General features: G+C 41.0%; 1 protein-coding gene across 4 annotated transcripts in view; it reads right to left on the minus strand.

The window, feature by feature from the left end:
- Positions 1-3,224: 3,224 nt before the first annotated feature.
- IL20RA (interleukin 20 receptor subunit alpha) overlaps positions 3,225-19,503 on the minus strand; it is a 32,774-nt gene continuing 16,495 nt past the window's right edge. For 2 of the 4 annotated variants that reach the window (XM_045544446.1, XM_045544443.1), the window contains exons 2-7: positions 17,607-17,742; positions 12,305-12,483; positions 10,438-10,613; positions 9,711-9,855; positions 6,353-6,492; positions 3,225-4,467 (exon numbers count right to left, since the gene is read on the minus strand). In XM_045544446.1, coding sequence (XP_045400402.1) covers positions 3,670-4,467; positions 6,353-6,492; positions 9,711-9,855; positions 10,438-10,613; positions 12,305-12,483; positions 17,607-17,683 — 1,515 coding nt within the window. In that variant the 5' untranslated portion in view covers positions 17,684-17,742 and the 3' untranslated portion in view covers positions 3,225-3,669. The remainder of the gene's footprint in view (positions 4,468-6,352; positions 6,493-9,710; positions 9,856-10,437; positions 10,614-12,304; positions 12,484-17,606; positions 17,743-19,503) is intronic. The other 2 variants (XM_045544444.1, XM_045544445.1) reach the window with 1 other exon arrangement.

Consider the following 19,503-nt stretch of genomic DNA (forward strand, 5'->3'; position numbering starts at 1 on the left):
TAGTTGCCCTTTGGTACTCATGGGGGGATTGGTTCCAGGATCCCAGAATATCAAAACCCATGGATGCTGAAGTCCCTCATATAAAATGGCATAGTAAATCGCAGATACCCTATACACATTCTCCTATATACTTTTATTTATTTATTTATTTGACACAGGGCCTTACTCTGTTGCCCAGGCTAGAGTGCAGCGGTGTCATGATAGCTCACTGTAACCTCGAACTCCCTCAAACTCCTGAGCTTAAGTGATCCTCCTGCCTCAGTCTCCCAAGTGGCTGGGACTACAGACATATGACACGACATCAGGCTAATTTTTAGTTTTTTATAGAGATGGGATCTTGATATGTTGCCCTGGTTGGTCTCAAACAATCCTCCAGCGTCAGCCTCCCAAACTGCTGGGGTTACAGGTGTGAGCCACCCTGCCTGGCCTCCCATAAACTTTAAATTGTCTCTAGATTGCTTGTCCTACCTAATACAATGCCTACACATCACTTCACTGGAGTGGATTCTTTTTTTTTTTTTTTTTTTGAAACAGAGTCTCGCTCTGTTGCCCGGGCTAGAGTGAGTGCCGTGGCATCAGCCTAGCTCACAGCAACCTCAAACTCCTGGGCTCAAGCGATCCTACTGCCTCAGCCTCCCTAGTAGCTGGGACTATAGGCATGCGCCACCATGCCCGGCTAATTTTTTGTATATATATATTTTTAGTTGGCCAGATAATTTCCCTCTATTTTTAGTAGAGACGGGGTCTCACTCTTGCTCAGGCTGGTCTCGAACTCCTGACCTCGAATGATCCACCCGCCTCAGCCTCCCAAAGCTAGGATTACAGGTGTGAGCCACCATGCCCGGCCTGGAGTGGATTCAACACAGTACTTAGTGCAAGGCAAATTCAGTTTCACTTTTTGGAACTTTGTGGAATTTTTCTTTTTTCTGAATAGTTTTTGTTTTTTTTCTGTTTTGTTTTTGGAGACAGAGTCTCACTCTGTTGTCCAGGCTAGAGTGCCATGGTGTCAGCCTAGCTCACAGCAACCTCAAACTCCTGGGCTTAAGCGATCCTCCTGCCTCAGCCTCCTGAGTAGCTGGGACTACAGGCATGCGCCACCATGCCCGGTTAATTTTTTTTTCTATATATATTTTTAGTTGTCCAGCTAATTTCTTTCTATTTTTAGTAGAGACAGGGTCTCACTCTTTGTCAGGCTGGTCTTGAACTCCTAACCTCAAGCGATCCTCCCGCCTCGGCCTCCCAGAGTGCTAGGATTACAGGTGTTAGCCACTGCCCACGGCCTTCTGAATAGTTTTGATCCATGGCTGGCTGAATACATGGAAGCAGAACCCATGGATATGGAGGGCCGACTGTACTTGTCAAAGACTCTGAAACTTCAACTTCTCAGCTCCACTTGAAACTCAGCCCTAGGGATGAAACCTGAAGAGGACCAGACAACTGCTTCTCGGAGCTGGTAAGGTCTGGCCACAGAAGGAACAGGATGCATGACAGCTGACACCCACACAGATACACCACATCTAAGATGCCACCTCCCCCCACAAGCAATATCTATTCTATGCTCATGTTTGAATGTGTATGTATGTGTGTATGTATACATGCAACAAAGTACTGAAGCAGCAAAATTAGAGAAATGCTTGACACTTCTGGTGTGCTTGGAATGACAGGAGATGTAAAAGCAACTCAGAATTAGATTCCCTTTTACAAAGCCAGAAAATGTGGCTCAACCACTGAAGGATTTCAATCTTGAAGGCACAAAGTAGGAATCAAATTACTATTGTACTTTCAGGTAAGAAAAATAAAGTCAGGCAAGTGCTGCCTTTGAATCAAAATAATTGTATGTCTAACTGGCTTCTCTTTCTTGGGCTAAGCATGTGATGTGGCAGTTAATAACAATAGCAAATACTTACAGAGCACTCACTTGGTACCAGGCACTATTCTAAGTGCCTTCCACCGTCCTTTTAACCCTCAAAACCCCCTAAGGAAGCTGTTATTTCTATTTGACAGATGAAGACCCTGAAGGATGTCATAGGTGTTCAATTACTATTGTGTGAATGAAATTAACAAGCCAAACTATCATTTTATTTTCCTTTTGCTCTTAATAACAACTCATTCTTTCCCACTCCTGAACGTCTTTTATGGTTAGTGATATAAATTTGTTCCTCAAAACTGGCAGCATCATATCTATAAAGATTGAGAAGAACAGAGCACTCTGATTAATATAATTATGCTCTAAATTAAACCAGTAGATCCAAACAGTTCAGATTTGTGGACAATTGCAAAAGATCATGACCCCAGAATCCATCTCTCCTACCAGGGTTGTCTGCCTGTGCCAAAAATATAAATAAGGAAATAATGTGGGTATCTGTTTTCCTGAAAGAGCATCAGCGGATTATGAGTTCCTGATTAAAACAAATATATATTAAGGCAAAACCATATGAAGTTGCTGTTTCTGCAGATTAAAAACAGCCAACTATCAATAATTTTATATGATTCAACTTAATATTGATTCTATCCCATTTTAATCCAGGGTGACTGGAGAATTTAATTTTCTTAAGTGGTAAAGGAGATGGGAACAGTTGCTGGAATTTAACTAGAAAGGTATTGTTTTATGTTACGCTTTAGTTCCCACAGTAAATTATATCAAATTTTTATAAACTCTCCCTCACATATTCATTTATTTCTTTTGTTTGTCCTGTGCTTATTTGTTGATTTTAATATTATGCGGACAGAGGATATTTATTCATACATATTCAAAAGTCTTTGAGGCACCGCCCATTCTAATAGAATATTTAATGTTATAGGAGTAAACACAGTGCTTCAACTGCTGAACGACTTTCTAGTTTAATGACTATGTAAATATCTCTTTGAAAACACATTTCCAGAAGTAAATGTAATAGTCTATTATAAAATGGTGGCTTTTTCTTTCAGATTAATTTGGAGGGACAAGAAGCCCCTGCTAAATTATTGGGAGGACATTTTTCTGATTATCAAATAATAATTTATGTTTATACTGTATAACTACTCATATTAAATTTGGGTTCTTAAAGTAGGCAAAAGGGTGTGAGATCAGGAAGGTCTGTGCCTGCTTTATTCCTCTAAGCGTAGACTATTATGACTGAATAGTGAGTTGAGGTCTTTACACGTGACCAACTTACCACCGACCTAGTGGTACGTGTTTATTTTAAGTATCTCCTCATTCTCACAATAACCAAATTCTGAAAAAGTGGTGTTTATAAAGTGATTATCTTTATGAAATATTTTTTACAATGCTTTATACACACGGTAAATACCCAGAAAATAATTGTACAAGTGTGCTTGTTGGAAAATAATAAACAAAGAGGCCACGGTAAAACCATCTGAATAAACTCTGCACCCAGTCTGGCAAACACTTATTAACTGCGTCCTCCGTACAGTGCATCGGGGCAGCCACTGCACTCTCGGTGCCACTGTCATCCAAAGAGACCCACGTGCATGAACCAACCACCCGCAGGCGGCAGGACCCGGCAAGTGCTATGAGCATGGAGAGAAGAAATACGTAATTCTCACTAACACCGAAAACTCTGAATAAACTTCTTTCATCCCAGGAAGGTCCTTTATTGTCGGATCACTCATTGGTTCGCGCTCACATGCCATGTCGCACGAGGGGTCTGGCAAAGGGAAGTTCTGGCATTAGTTCTCCATCTGTACATATAACCCCCATTCCTCCATAAATCGCAGGAGATAGGTTTCATTTTCCTCTGGTGGCCTGTCTGGAGCCTGGTCCTCATAGAGTCTGGCTAAAAGGCCCTCTTCCGTGAGACAGTCGTTCTCAGGATGCTCGCAGCCCTCGGAGTCCTGGTCACAGCCGGACAGTGAAGGTATACACAGCCGGCCAGTCCGCGGGTCCCAATCCACCAGCGTGGCCGATGGCTCTTCCTCGGGCCCCGCTTCGGAGTCTGTGTGCTCCTGTGCCTGGGGGCGTAGGTCTCCGAGCTGAGGGGTGCGTGAGTACAGTAACGTTTGTGGGCCCAGGTTTGCCAAAGCTGCCTGTTGCTGGAATAATCTCCCCTGTGTGGAAGCTTCCTCCTGCAAACTGAGCTCTGGCTCTTCAGTCGCCACACAAATGTCAGCGGTTCTTATGTCATATTCATATTCAATGCCTGTTTTAGCTGTGGGCATTGTTCTGCTGCGTGACTCCTGCTGGGAGAGGGAAGTACCTTGGGTGCTTTCCTCACAGTCGCAGAACATTTCCATCAGATGCGAAGCGTACCCTAAATGTTCCACCTCCACTTCCTGCTGGGGGAGCTCCCGGTTCCCGCTGGGCTCGGTATCATGAAGGCTGGATGCATCATCGCTTTTTTCCAGCAAACCCATATCCTTATGAGACATTTTAGAATCATCCAAAATATTGAAGGTGATAAAGTTAATCACGATTTTTTCAGCAGGCACAAAGCATCTTTTGTCAAATTCATTTCCATAAATCAAAATCTGTAAAGAGAAAAGAGAATGGTTTTCACCTTTTCACTTCCGAGAGACATTAAAAACAGTTATTAGGTAGACTGTAGTGTCCCCAGAAAGTTTTAAAGACATTCTCTTACCAACTCGTGAAAGTGAAAGTTATGCTTGCGATATACAGAGAAACCTCACTCACTGGGAGGCTGGAGACCCAAAGCCACACAAGGCCCCCCCAGAGTGCAGAGTGGCTCCCTGGGCGGGTATTTCTCAGACCAAGGCTTGGGCTGTGGCTGCCCCCTCCTCTAACTGGCTCAGGAAATGCAGGCCAGTGGCTTAATTTCTTGAACCTTTTTAATTCTGAGAAGTCAGACTCTTGGTCACATGGAGAGTGGCAAAGAAGAGTGCGACAGAATTTGTGAAACTGCTTTGTTGTGTACGGTTTGCTACGGACTTGTGAATTAGCTGTGGTTCCCTCGGCTACCAGCCCTTTTGGGGATATACCGTGGACCTGAAATGTGGACAGGCATGAAAATTGTATGTAGAAAGGGGGCGAAATCCATGAGTAGGGATCGTTTTACCCCCTACACCATTCTAATCATGCTATAATAGGGCCAAAAAAGGAAATCCATCTGCCAGTTTATGGCAAACAGAGAAACTCTACATCAATTCAGGGAAGCTCAGTTGAGATTAAAATATTGCTGGGGTATGTGGAAGGTGCCTGGTATCTAAGAGAGCATCAGTTATGGGTTATGTTACAATCCTCATTGTCACTCTACCAGGCGATTGCATTTAACATGACAAAATAGGACCTTCAGCTTCTTTCCTTTGCAAAATTTCTGGTTTCAAAAAAAATCACAGGTGGTCAGTTCTGTAAATTTCCCTTCCAGGAAAGGTCCCCTGACGCCATTAAGAAGCCAACTCTGAAACCTAAGTACTGGCAGAGTCATAGAAACATTTACAGACGGAACTGACAGGAACCAGTGTATGTTACTGTGTGCACAAGAACATTAATAGTTCCCAAGGAAATAGCTTTTATTGTTTAAAAACATATATACTCAACCCTTCGGAACCCTTCAGCAATGATCCAGTAACATTGGGTTTGTTTCTGCTATTTTCTTGCTTCTCCTTGCTGTGAATGGTTAAGTCCTGGCTGTGCTCCTCCTAGGTGTGTTTCCGTCCCTCTCTCGTCTTTAGACTTGCATCTTCTCTTCCCGGACACCTGCCACAGTCCCCTAGCTGCTTTTCTTGTTTCTAGCCTTACACCTCACAAAGTTGTCCTGGAATTAAAAGCCAGTTGGATATAAAACCCAACACTGACTGTGATGCTCCCAACTTAAAGCCCTGTGGCAATTTCTCTTTGCAGGCAGAATAAAGCCCCAGCTCCTTAGGACGCCCTGGCTCTCCCACCTGGGCCTTCCGCCCACTCTCACCGGAGCCTCACGCTGCAGCAGGGTCACGCAGTTCCACCCACCGCTGTCCCACTGTTTCTTCTGACTGCACCAAGTGTCCTAGCTCCTGCTCACCTCCCGTTACCAAGCCCTGGCATGAGAGCTGAGCCCCCATGCAGGGGGTCTGGCCCCCCGGTATTTCCAGAGGCCCCAGTGTCTGCTCTCATCTTAGCCTTAATGTATTATTTAGAAATTCTAGCTCCCGACTACACGTGCGCTTCTTCTAGAAGATCATTAAATAAAATCTTTGCAAAACTATGGGATCTTTATCTGTGGGTATGTTAGTCAGCCAATCCAGAAAGTGTTTTAGAATTCATCAACTCTTTAATTTCACTCTGCCCTTAATTGGAACTGTATTCTATAGCCTTTTTTCTATCCTCCCGCAGGTATGTTATATTATTAATATAATATACATAATATAATATGATATGATATGATATGATATAATACTCCTGCCACCAAGCACTCACCAAATTTGCTGGGTGTTTCTCTTTGCCGACATGAATATATCGGTAGATGGAGTAGCCCATCACAGAAAAAAGAAACACAGTGACAGATATGGGCAAAACATACCAGAAGATGATTTTAACCTTGAGCTCTGAAGATTGATCTGTAAAAAAAGTGGGGGTGGTTAGAGAGTTGTGATTTAGTGTGGTGGGAGAAAACTGGCTTTGGGCGGATCACTTACATTTAGGAACTCAGTTTTCTCACCTGTATGTTGAGAAGCTTAAGCTAAATGTTATAAGGTGTCTCAGAATTCTTACTCTCTATGACAGTAGATGGTTTTAAGGAATCATCTGGATGCACCTTAAATCTTTATAGTAAGGATACATCAATGATCTAAGTCAGCAGGTGTTCCAACATTTTGGAACATTTTGGAACACTCTGGCTGGGAGATCCATGTGGGTTCGGCTATTTGAAGGGTGTCTGATATTCCGTGAACTCATGGCACTTCTAACCAAACAACAAAACCCTCTTGTGAAGATCCCATTGAGCGGCCTCACTTTTCCACACCACTCATTTGACTCAGTCTTCCCCATATATTCAGTGGGGGACATGAATGCATGGCATCACCTTTTATATGAATAACAAATCATTCTTGCACTGGTTGGCCAGACTTTCTGGGTAGGGCTGGAGCTTGGGGATGTGTGTAGGGAGGTAGCTGGCCTGGGTGTGCTGAGAGTGGCAGTTCACTCCCTTCCGGGTGCTGTGCTGTAGGCTCATGATGGGCAAAAGTCCACAGAGAATTGGAAAGACCTGGGGAAAAGGTTTTAAGAAACACAGGCCTGGCCCACTATTGATCAGACTATATAGCTGATGACTAGAACTCATTGTCACCAACTTATGTTTGTTAAGCTACTATGGTGTGCTTGGAAGTTGTGATGCTTAATTTTATGTGTCAACTTGGCTAGGCCATGGTATCCAGATATTTGGCCAAATATTACTCAAGATGTTTCTGTGAAGGTATTTTTTAGATGAGATTAACATTTAAATCCATAGATTTTGAGTAAAGCAGATTACCATCTATAACGTGTGTGGGCTTCATCTGAGCAACTTAAAAAAAAAAAAGAAAAAAGACTGACAGCCCCGAGGAAGAGGGAATCCTGCCAGCCGACGGCCTTTGGACGGAACTGCAGCATCAGCTCTTCCCTGGGTCTCCAGCCTGCACAAATTTTGGACTTGGCAGCCTCCACAGTCCTGTGAGCCAACTTAAAATAAACAAATCCCTCTCTCTCAAACAATATATAGAACCAATAGGAGATCTATATCTATCTATATCTATACATCCATAGATATACACAGGTTCTGTTTCTCTAGAGAATCCTAATACAGAAGTAGAAAAAGGAACAGCTTTAGCACAAATGACAAAAGTCCTAGTGTATTCCTTACACATTAATAAAACCAGCAAGAGTGTGACAGAAGCGTTCTAATTCATGTGGATGTTGGATGCTCTTGATGCCTGGGCCTGAGAGAAGGCAGCTAAGTCCCTATCCAGTTAACTATCCAGTTAAAGACTGAAAGCAGATGTGTCACGGACGATGAGGGCAGACAACAACAGCTGTTGGGAAAAGTCCAGCGTGGGGGCCAGCTGCGGGCTCGGTGACCTGGAACAATTCCGGAAGAGCACATTGGTCGTCAGGTTCCGTGCAGTAATGTGCCAATACTGCAAGCTGGATGCTTGCAGGTGCCTGAGCACCACCTGCCTCCACTTTAGGCTGCAACTCAGTCCAGCCCCTTTAATGCAATCCCTGGTTCCTGAATTGAGATTGTTCTAATTAAAGAGTCGCGACAACGATGACTGATGGCATTAGGGTACTACATTTACTACAACAAACCTGGTAAACTTTACCTGGATTTTAAGGATTGGAGGACTATGGAGAATGGAAATATTTTTCAAGAATAGTCTCAACAGAGGTAATACTGATTTTCCAGAAAGCCGCCCTCATGCCAGTGTGCTGGAGAGGTATGTCTGGTGATACAACAGCTGGGACATCAGGGAAAAGTTCAGAACCAGAAATGGTGCCTCGTTAGTTACTTTGCCTATACTAGTGAGAAAGTGGGCTCTGTCTGCTCACTGGGAAGTATTTAATTTAATTGGTGCTTTCGTTGCTTTTGCTCTGCCCACTAACTACCTCAATGATTTCCACTGGCAATTCATTCCTACCAGTTGGCACTGATCAAGTTGTTAGTAAATAGAGCACCTTTCCCAAATACAAAAATGATTTCTTCCACCTGCTTTGTTTTGCTTGGCATTTTAGTTTCATTTGGCATATGGCAGAGAACTCTTCATTTTAAAGGAAAAGGTATGATAAAGACCGAGATTCAAAAACAAGGCCCTGCACTTTTCACATGTACTTACCAATGTGCCCTTTCTTTTCCTTGGGGTAGCTGCATCCGGAAAGGTTGGGGGTGGGGAGGTGAGGGAAGAGGGAAGCAGGGTTGTGCATTCCTACTCATGGCTGGACCCAGGATGATAGGACCCAGGCGTAGGGTGAAGGGTGGTGAGAATCTGTCTCTAGTCCAGCATGTGTGGACAAGAAGCAAAGAATAATGGGTGAAGAGCCCTTGGATGCAGACGAACTTTAGGATTTATCTTCTTTCAGTGTTCATTCAGGTTTTGAGTTCAAGCTCCTCTCCGCCTGGGAGAAGAAAGATTAAACAAATGCCAAGCTCACAGCTCTGCATCTCCTAACAGCAATGAGTATCTTCAACCACCGTTTCCCGGCTGCTCAGTTCAGAAAGTGTGAGGAGGAGACAAAGGAAGGAAAGTGAGAGAAGCAACTAGAAGAGGAAAGGAGTGACCACGAATTTGCTGGTCCCAGGCTCTCACGCAGTAGGTGGTATCTGAACACAACTGAAAGAGCCTGGAATTAGGATTCCCAAGGGGGTGGGGGGCAAAAAAATTTCTGTTTTACAGTGTTTTTAGGATAATACTTTGCTCCCAGCAGTAAAACTGTCTGATGTCCTTGAAGACCACAGAACTTCTATTGATCAGAATAATTATGGCTTTAAAGAAGAAAAAAGATGTGTAAAAGTCCTTGTTATTTCACAGGGTGGCCATATGTCGGTGGGAAGATTGTTGGCGGTGGACTCTAGGACCTGTACTGACAGCTCTCCAGGGGCTGAGAACAGTCCCCAACACCTGCCAGGCTCCATGGCAGAGTCCTCCGTGGCTGCTCAGTGCATTTCTGGTGAGATTGTTTCTGCCTTTGCCTCAACCTGTTTCTATTAGACATGTATTTGTCAAAATCTTATCTAAACTATCATACTTCCTTCCAGTTTTAGGAGATTTCCTTCCTCATATGGACTGAGTTTTTTTAAGCTTACCTTTCAAAGTCCTGACACACTGCTTCTCCGAAGGCCGAGCTCGGCGAGGGGGCCCGGGCACGAAGGACGCCACGTGGACGCAGTACAGAGTGTTCGGCTCCAGCCAGGTGAGCACCAGCGTGTGGTTGGTCACACATTGGGACCACTAGGACGGGGAATTGCAAACAGTGGTTACAGCCAAAGATTTCTGGGACCACCCCAGACAAATAACTCTAGAAAGAAATAAAAGACTGAGATGCCATTTAATTCTTTACTGTCACTGTAAACTTTTTTCTTCCCCCAGCAACAGTTTCAACACACCCTCTCTCTTTAGCTCAGCAGGGCACAGTCAGGAACTGGACTGATGCCCAATTCTCAAGAAAACACAGGGATGGATTTTTTTATTCAACATTGCCCTGTGCTCTTGCTAACATTTTTTTTTCTTCTAGGAGAGTGACGGACGGATGTTATACAAGTAAAAGCTCTCCATCAAAGTGAAGTGCACAATTGGTCTACATTCCAGTAGCAATATCACATCCTGCTAACAGAGTTTCTATAAGGAAAATCTGAGGTCAGTTCTGTAGATTTTCTACGTTTCAGCTTCAACTATTTCTGTATGGCATCTCTTGTGAATATCACATCTTCCCTGATTCGCAGGCAGAGACTCAAAGCATCAGCGCTGTTTGTTCTAGCATTAGCTACAGAAAGCAGTACATAGATTACATATTCCATTCCATTTTGGGCTTACCATTCTATTTGAGTTAGTATTATATATGGACACGTTGTACTTCAGATTGGGGTAGATTTGTTGCATGGAAACAGAACTGTCTTCTGGATTTCTCTTCCACTTCTCTGGAGCCGTCAGGACAATAGAAATGGACTTCTTGTCAGTAGTCAGAGCAACCTCTGGTGGGCCGATTTGTGCTTAAAGGGGAGGGAAGAGGGTATCATCACGTTCAGATGTAAAAATCGCCTTAGATGAAGCTACACCTAGGCACCTTAGATGAAGCTACAATATAATCCTGCTCGGTTCAAAGCCCTAAAACCTACCCTCTCACAGGAGATGCCTCAAAATGTACTACGGTGGGCCTGGGTTATGTCAGATCTTGAACCAATCACTTCATACACCCTAATGCAATGTTAAAACAGCCAACCCAAGTGTTGTATTTGCCTAGTCACACGGATAAATAGGACTTGATGATGGTAAGTACTATCAAAACTGTGACTTGAAAAGTTGGTGATCAATAACATTAACATGATTTGGTAAGTGGAAAAATCAGAGATGAGATTAGAATGATCTGGAACTGAGGTCAGCAAACTTTTATCATAGAGGTCCAGACAGTAAATATTTTAGGCTTTGCAGGCCAAATGATCTCTACTGCAACTACTCTGCTCTGGTTGTAGCACAAAAGCAGTCATAGATAACAATGTAAAATGCATGAGTGTGGCTTGTGTTTTATTGAACTTTATTTATGAATAGGCACCAAAATTTGAATTTTCTGAACTTTTCACATGTCACAAAATATTCTTATTCTGATTTTTTTTTTTTTTTTTTTTGAGACAGAGTCTCACTCTGTTGCCCGAGCTAGAGTGAGTGCTGTGGCATCAGCCTAGCTCACAGCAACCTCAAACTCCTGGGCTTAAGCGATCCTACTGCCTCAGCCTCCCGAGTAGCTGGGGCTACAGGCATGCACCACCATGCCTGGCTAATTTTTTCTATATATATTTTTAGTTGGCCAGATAATTTCTTTCTATTTTTAATAGAGACGGGGTCTCGCTCTTGCTCAGGCTGGTCTCGAACTCCTGACCTTGAGTGATCCACGCTCCTCGGCCTCCCAGAGTGCTAGGATTACAGGCGTGAGCCACCGCGCCTGGCCTCTTATTCTGATTTTTAAAAAAAACTATTTAAAATATAAATACCATTCTTAGCTCTTGGCCTGTAGGAAAACAGAAATTGGGGCAGGAGAGGGGCTGGATTTGGGCCAAGGACTGTAGTTCTCTGACCCCTGATCTAGAAGAGCTCCAGGGCCTATGAACTTGTACAGTTCATTATGGAGGCTCTGAGTGGGGCCCTCATGGCTGAGGTAGCCACAGAACAGAGGATGGCAAAATTATAAAAGTATATACCAGGAAGATATTGCCTTAATTCTGGTTATACCTAGAAATTACATCAGCGCGCTACCAAGTTTATAGCAAGAAGAGTCTTAGTTGAGTGATGAGGACAATCTTTAATCAATCTTATGGACACATGTCAATGGTTTATAAACCCACAACATTTAAAAGAAAATCTGTTAGCTGTTCCTCAAATTATAGAGCCTCCAATAAATAGTAAAACAAAATCAAAATGTGAAATTATTGGCATCTAGCATCAATTTTGGATCTGGGAGAGATCTTAGAGATCATTTGGCCAAACCTTTTGCTCTAAAGATGAGACTGTGAGAACTAGCAAGGTGAAGCATCTTGGCCTGGTTGCTCAACCTGCTGGTGCAGAATAAAACAAGCAGGGACTTTCTTCTGGGACAAGGTTGTCTACGAGACCAAGACTGTTAAATTAGGAGGTCAGGTTAACTTGATGTTAATACATGTTTAACAATTGTAACAGTTGCTTTACTTACTTTCTAAAAAAGGATAGAATCGTCCAGTTTCAGCCCATTTGGAGCAATTTGTTTCCCAAATGGCCTTAACTTTGGCATAATATTGGTGCTCATAGTCAGAAGTTTCAACAGAAAGATCACAGTAGGTCCTATTGATATTTCTGCATTCAGATTTATTCAGCCATTTCTTTTGCCCATATCTGCTAGGACGGAAACTTGGAATTAATAATGAGATGTCCTCTCTACTTTACAATTAAAAAACCTCCCAGTCATTATATAAAACTAAACGGAACTGAAGACCTTCTCTTCAGAAAAACAAGTACTTGTCATTGAGATAAAAAAGAATCCATTTTTGCTGCTGGCAATTTTTTTTCATTAGCTGTCAGGAACATGAGTCAGAGTTTCTGTAATCACCTTTCTTTTCTGTGAATTATAATGTGGATAGTACATTCTAAAAGCATGCATTTTATTTTTATTCTTTGGCTACAGTAAAATTTTTACATATTGTGTGATCCATTCTTCCCGTAATTATCTATGTAAGTTTATAGTCCACCCTGTATATGAGGTCTGTTTGATGTGTTGTTTTACGAATGGTTAGTCATTTTTTTTCTTGGAAGAAAAATTATCTTGGCACTTTCTTAAAATTTAAAAATTTGCTAGGTATCGAAAGTTCTGGGGAATATTCATGAGGTTGGAGTGCATACAAAAACCTGCATTTTCAATAGTTACCATGAAGAGGAGGAAGAGGAGGATGATGATGTTAATGATGATATGGATTAGGTTGTTCATATTGATTTTCTTTTTCTTTATTAAAAACACAACACTCAGAGTGAATAGGAAGAAGGAAATATTTTTAGCCCTTTTCAGGTGGGAGAGATTCAGGTGTAGAGTTTGGGTGACATGGGATGAGACAGTGGAAGAGACAGAGCTGTGTGGGAGGCTACTGAAGGGATTAAGGCAGGGTGTGGGGGACAAGATGAGAGGCTTGTCTCAGGAAGCTAACTCTGGAGGGAGTGTGGAGAAGGTGACAGGGTTAGAAGTGGCAGCGTGGGGAGCAGTTGAGAGGATACTGCAGTGGTCCAAGGGAAGGTGGCTTGGACAAGGATGGTAAAAGTAGAATGAATGAGGACAGGACAAAAGCAAGAACTATTAGGAGATACGGGCCGGGCACCGTGGCTCATGCCTATAATCCTAGCACTCTGGGAGGCCAAGGTGGGAGGATTGCTTGAGCTCAGGAGCTCGAGACCAGCCTGAGCCCTGAGCAAGAGTGAGTCCCTGTCTCTGCTAAAAACAGAAAAAAATAACTGGGCATGGTGCCACATGCCTGTAATCCCAGCTACTTGGGAGGCTGAAGCAGGAGGATTGCTTGAGCCCAGGAGTTTGAGGTTGCTGTGAGCTAGGCTGACGCCATGGCACTCTAGCCCAGGCAATGGAGTGAGACTGTGTCTCAATGGATCAATCAATCAATCAATCAATCATTTTTAAAAAATTAAAAAAAAAAGAACTATTAGGAGATAGGACTTAGTGATTGAGTGGATGAAAGAGATTAGGGAAATGAAGGTGTTAAGGATGATGTCTTTTTCTGTCTGGGGCAGATGGGTAGAACAGTAACACTTTCCAAGATAAGGAACACTGAGGAGGAGCAGATTTGGGAATGTGTCGAGGTATGCATGAGATATCCAAATGCGGATGACCGGCAGGCAGTGGGGCTCAGGGGAACGGCATAAAGCTGCTCATTGAAGGCACAGGCATGAATGAATTCTCCATGGAGACACAACAATGTCTAGGATAAAAATTCAGGAGCACCAAGATTTAAAGGTTAGATACAAAGTAGACCTGGAAGTAGCAGCTAAAGAGAGAAGAGGAAAAACACGTATCACAAATGTCAAGGGAAGAGTGTGACTCCTCTTGAGGAGGAGGAGATGTCAACTTTTACAAGCATTGCCAGAGCTTCAGAATATAGCAACAGATTTCTGAAAGTAAATGTCTCCTGTTTCATAGGTACCACACCTACTAAAAAACATTAGAAATATAGTCAGATCTTTTTGACCAACTTCTCCATCCAAGTAGTTTTCAGATTTTTTGAAATTGCTTAGGCGTTTTCAAAATTTTGTTTTTGACCATGATCCAGGGGGGAAAATATACTTTATATTGCGATTCAGTTCATAAAAAAATATATCTAACATACTAAAACAAACGTTTTACAAGATAATATTTAAACTTTACTACATACCATGTATTCAGTTATTTTCCATTCCACTTTACACCATTCCATTCCTTTCCATTACAAATAATGCTAGCTGTGTCCCTCAAAATTGATTTCATAACCTATCAACAGGTCTCTACTTGTGGTTTGAAAAATATTGCCAATGCCTGTGTGATCCTCCCTCCTGGAACTTCCTCACTGTGCCAAGGGCAGGGCAGTTTCCCATGACAGACGCTGATGAAGGAGAAAATGCTCTTTACCAAATTCTGAACAAAATAAATGATGGCCAGAATCATTCAACAAATATTTCAGTAACGGTGCTCATGCATGGCAAGGAGTCACGTGGGGGCCCTCTTCATTATCGTAACAACCCTAGGAGGTACGTGGCATTATTTTCATCCCATTTTACAGGTGAGAAAATTGAGGGATGAAGGGAACCACTCAAGTTCATATGACTAATAAAAGGCATATCTGGGATTTGAATCACTTTTCCCTGATGCCAAAGCTTGTGATTTTAGTGCTACATTCTGTTTCCTGCATTCAATTCTTTTGGTGGATATAATTTAAACTTTTGTTAAATTTTCATCTTGGAAACAAACTTCATGCAAAAGTATAAAAGTATAATATGTAACCTGCTCAGCCTGGCTATGACCTGGGGACTGTCTGACTCCAGAGCTGAGCTTGGAGCCCTCTGGCAGCGGAACACGCCACCCTCTATTCCTGTCCACATTCCACATGCACAGGTGTGTAAGAACTCTGACATACACAGCAAGCTTCTTTTTAAATATACAGTTTTGAAATGTGCACAATCTAAGTTATCTGCTCTCAGAGAGCAGTGATGACTCTGCCTATTTTGTAAATTCCTGTTTGAATCACAGACAAATATAAAGGACAGAGCAAGCTCTTTGCTCCACCTAATGGAAAAGGAGGCAAGGGCACGCTCACGAGCCTTTTCTTTCTGCAGAGCCATGTCTTATTTCCTGTAACACCAGCTCCTGAGAAACTCCTTGGAAATGGAAATGAGAGTGAGGTTCTAGATAAATGAGGCTGCTGTGAATAGCTGCTGAAGTCTCTCACTGGCTTTAGTGGGAGAATTTTTTTTTTTCAAAGACAAACATGACTTTATTCTTTTTTGTAAATATGGTAAATGATTTTTAATCCAAACAAGTGAACAATGCAGAAAAGTATAATTGAAAGAGAAATAAATCACCCTAAAACATTTGGTATATGATTCTGGACATCTTGTCATATTTATATATAAACAGAAGAATGATTAGATAGCAGCATAGACAAAAATTAAATTATATTGTACTTGTAGTTTTAATAAAAGTAGCAAATATAACTTGATTTGAACTTTAATAGAAAAAAAGAAATTTAAGTGAAATTAAAGGAATTGCTAAAGTTCAAATGTTTCGTTACCACAAAAGATATTAGTTCCTAAAAGAGCTTTTAAATTAAGAAAACGGTTTGTGAAAAATATTGAGAGGATTGTTATTAAAATAATGAGGTATTTGTATTTTCATTTTAGGTCACATTTAATGGCTTCCTGCTATGAAAATCAGTACACTTACACTTCTTCCCCACTTCTGATTTGTTATATTATTGTTTAAATTCAAACATTTACAAAAAAGTTTCTATAACTATCTTTCTCATCACTACTTAGTCTTAGTTCTACATTTAGATGAATTCAGTGCATGTCACTGAGTTATTATTATTTTTTTTTTTTTGCCATAACTGTGTCCTTACTAAATTCTTTTGAATTCATCTTTATGTTAGCTGGATATCATCCTTAGCTAGTGGTACCTACCCCCCCAACTAAGGGTCTCAGGGAAGTGATAACCTGAGTTCCCATCTGCTTGAAAATACTTGTCTATTGAACTTAATAAGAGTCTTAGTTCCATTGCAATGTCATGATGGAAAAAAAAAAAGAAGAGTCTTAGATCACACTTGTCTTTCCCTTGGAAGATGTATTCTGCTGAGTGTTGCCAGGCAGAAATTCCCCCTTCCAACTTGAGTTCTGTCTTTGCTATAATGTCTATAAATCATTTAATTTTCTCAAAGTTTAATAACTTCACCAGGATATGTCTTGCTACTGTTTTTATGTGATTTTTCTAGACATACCATGAATTTATAATATGTAATTCCAAATAGTCTTTATTACCTGTTCAACCATTATTATCACTTAGCTATAATAGGGTTTCATCTTAATAGAATATTTTATTTTCCAACTTTTTCCTAAGCTCTACTCACTTCATTCAAATAAAAAAAAAAATTCTCCCTGTTGTCTTAGAATCTCTTTTTTCACTGTTTTCTTTTCTATGAGTTTTACCTTTAGCGATTATGTTGTTTATGAACTCTAATAAAACTATGGACAATTGCTTATCTGAATTCTTCTCCATGGGGACATTTCCTCAATTTCTGGTGGTGGCAATTCCTTAGATTTCCACATTCTTAGATTGTTAAGTGGGCCTCTTAGTACTGTGACACTTATTCTTGTGAAATTATTTCCTGCTCTTGGAGCTTGAGAAGGTATAGGTTTGCTTCCAGCTTCTGCAGTTGTTTTCCTTCAGATTCCACAGGATTTGGCTTATATGCTGCAGAGTTTATGGTTTGGGGTTATGGCATTTCCTTTGTTTATCTGAAGATGGATGTTGTCTAACTGTTTTGCATTTTTTCTTGCTTGCAATGAGTTTTGAGGGAGAGGTTAAAAGTAAAAATGTCCATTCACTGCTATCTTTAATAGGAACAGCTGGTTGCACAGAATTCTGCACTCAGTTTCACTAAGTCTCAGAATGTCTATGATTCCAAAAAGCTTAGCAGTTTCAGAGATGATGGATTGCCTTGTTTGCTCAGCCAAACAATAATGTTTTGGCCAACTTCTTTTCTCCAGTTCCATAACTTCCCCTTGTTTGAGTACCTAGTGCTTCTGTCTCCACAAAGAAACTGTTTTCTAATTTAATCTAACAAAACCTATCAAGAAAACTTAACATGGGATATCTAAAACTTTTCTCTTTTCCAAACACTTATTTAACACCCTAGATGGTTTATCTTTGTACAATTAGCAGGAGTCTGAGTCTTGCGTATATAAATTAGCCAAAAGGAAAAGAACCAACTTACATGAAATACTGCACAGTATAAGTAACTTCAATTCCCTGTAGACCCTCCGGTGGATTCCACTGTAGGACATTCTTCATGTTTATGGATAAGAAGGTGATATTTGTAGGTTTAGGCAAACCGCCAGAGACACAGGGAACTGAAAAAGGAGTAGAGAGGATTTGAGGTCTTAGTGGAGAAGGAAAACATGACCCCTGTAGTAGCTAGTCTCCAGAGACACCCCCCACCCCATGAACCATGCCTTCCAGTATGCATGCCCTGTGGACTTCCTCCCACATTGAACTTGAGCTGACCCTGTGACTTTCTTCAACCAAGAGAATGAGGCAGAAGTGACTCTGGGACTAAGTTCTAGCATGGCCCAGGAGCTTCCACTTTTGCCCTTTTGAAAACCCTAAGTGGTCATGTAAAACAACAGCTATAACCTGCTGGGGAGACCATGTCAAGAGGTCACATGAAGAAGGAGAGGCTCAGTTGTCCCAGTGTCCCAGCTGAGCCCAGGCTTCTAACTAAGGGGCCACAATGAAGTCATTGTGATCATTCCAGTCCCATTTGCCATAAACTGAAGGTGCATGAGAGATCCCGAGTGAGACCAACAGAAGAATCGTCCAGCAGAGCCCCAGTTAACTTCAAGAATCATAAGAAATAATAAAATGTTTTAAACCACTATGTTTTGGGGTAGTTTCTTAAGCACTAGCAGAGAAGTGAAATTATCTCTTTATTAGGTACAGAAATAAAATTTAGAATAGATGTCCCTGAAAGGCCAGAGTCTGGGAGGTTAGAATTGGGGTTGGCTTTACTGAAGTATATAATAAAGAAAAAATTAGAAAAAGAACCAGTGAAGGAAGACAATCTGTTTAAACACTGATATGTTCACATCACTGTGTTCTAAAAAAAACTGTATCCTAGAGGATTAATTTGTAGACATCCTGTTTAGAGAAAAATGAAAAAGAATCGAGAAACTACAAAAAAATTAGAAAAGGAAAGGGGAGGAAACTTTCTTATAAAAGAAAACAAAGATGATCCTCAAATTAAAATAAATGAAAAAATTCAGTGCTAACATATAAGAATCAAAGTATTAATTTAAAATATTGGAAAGATCACAAAGTACTGAGTAATTAATAATCAATCAGATTTTATGAAGAACTTATCCTATCACAAATATGCATATTCTAGTTAATGAACTTGGAAAATATCAAATTTTAATATTGTAAATCTAACTTAGGAAATAAAATTGAGCTCGGTCATCAAAGGCTGGTCCAATCTTGGCCTAAATCTCATAATTCTTGTGTAAATTAGCTGAAACTAATGTCAGAGAAAGGAATTATGCTTGCAGTAATCCTGGGCTAAGATTAACTCTATACAATGTATGGTATTTTCACAAGCCAAATGAAAAGAAAAAAATTATTTGCTTTAGAATTAAACTTTGTAATATGACTCTGAGTCTAAGTAAAATAAGCTCTTTAACATACAAAGGTGGTTGAGGGTGTGTTTGTGTGTATGTGCATGTGCTTGCCATTTGTAATGACTCCTACTTTTAACCTTGATCTTTTTTTTTTTTATATCCCAGTTTCACTTTTAAGAGGAAAGTTAAATACTCAAAGAGACGCACTATCACCTGATCACTGCCACACAGTATGTGTGTGGGTATATGTACGGTAGGAATAGGGAAAATCCCAAAGCCTGCCCAATGTCTGTCTTTGATTCTATTCTTCTAACTCTTTGGAACCATTGTGTATCAATGGTATTGACATTTTCTGGAGATTATACACAGTGAATAATTATCAATGACTTTATACTGCTCTGTTTTATTAGTAGGTTCTAAATTTTAAACAGATTTTTGAGACAAACCAGAACATGAGAAGCAGCACCACTGAGTAATATTTCCCAACCCTTCAAAAAA

Source organism: Lemur catta, chromosome 2 (assembly GCF_020740605.2).
Source record: "Lemur catta isolate mLemCat1 chromosome 2, mLemCat1.pri, whole genome shotgun sequence".
NCBI classification, from domain to species: domain Eukaryota; kingdom Metazoa; phylum Chordata; class Mammalia; order Primates; family Lemuridae; genus Lemur; species Lemur catta.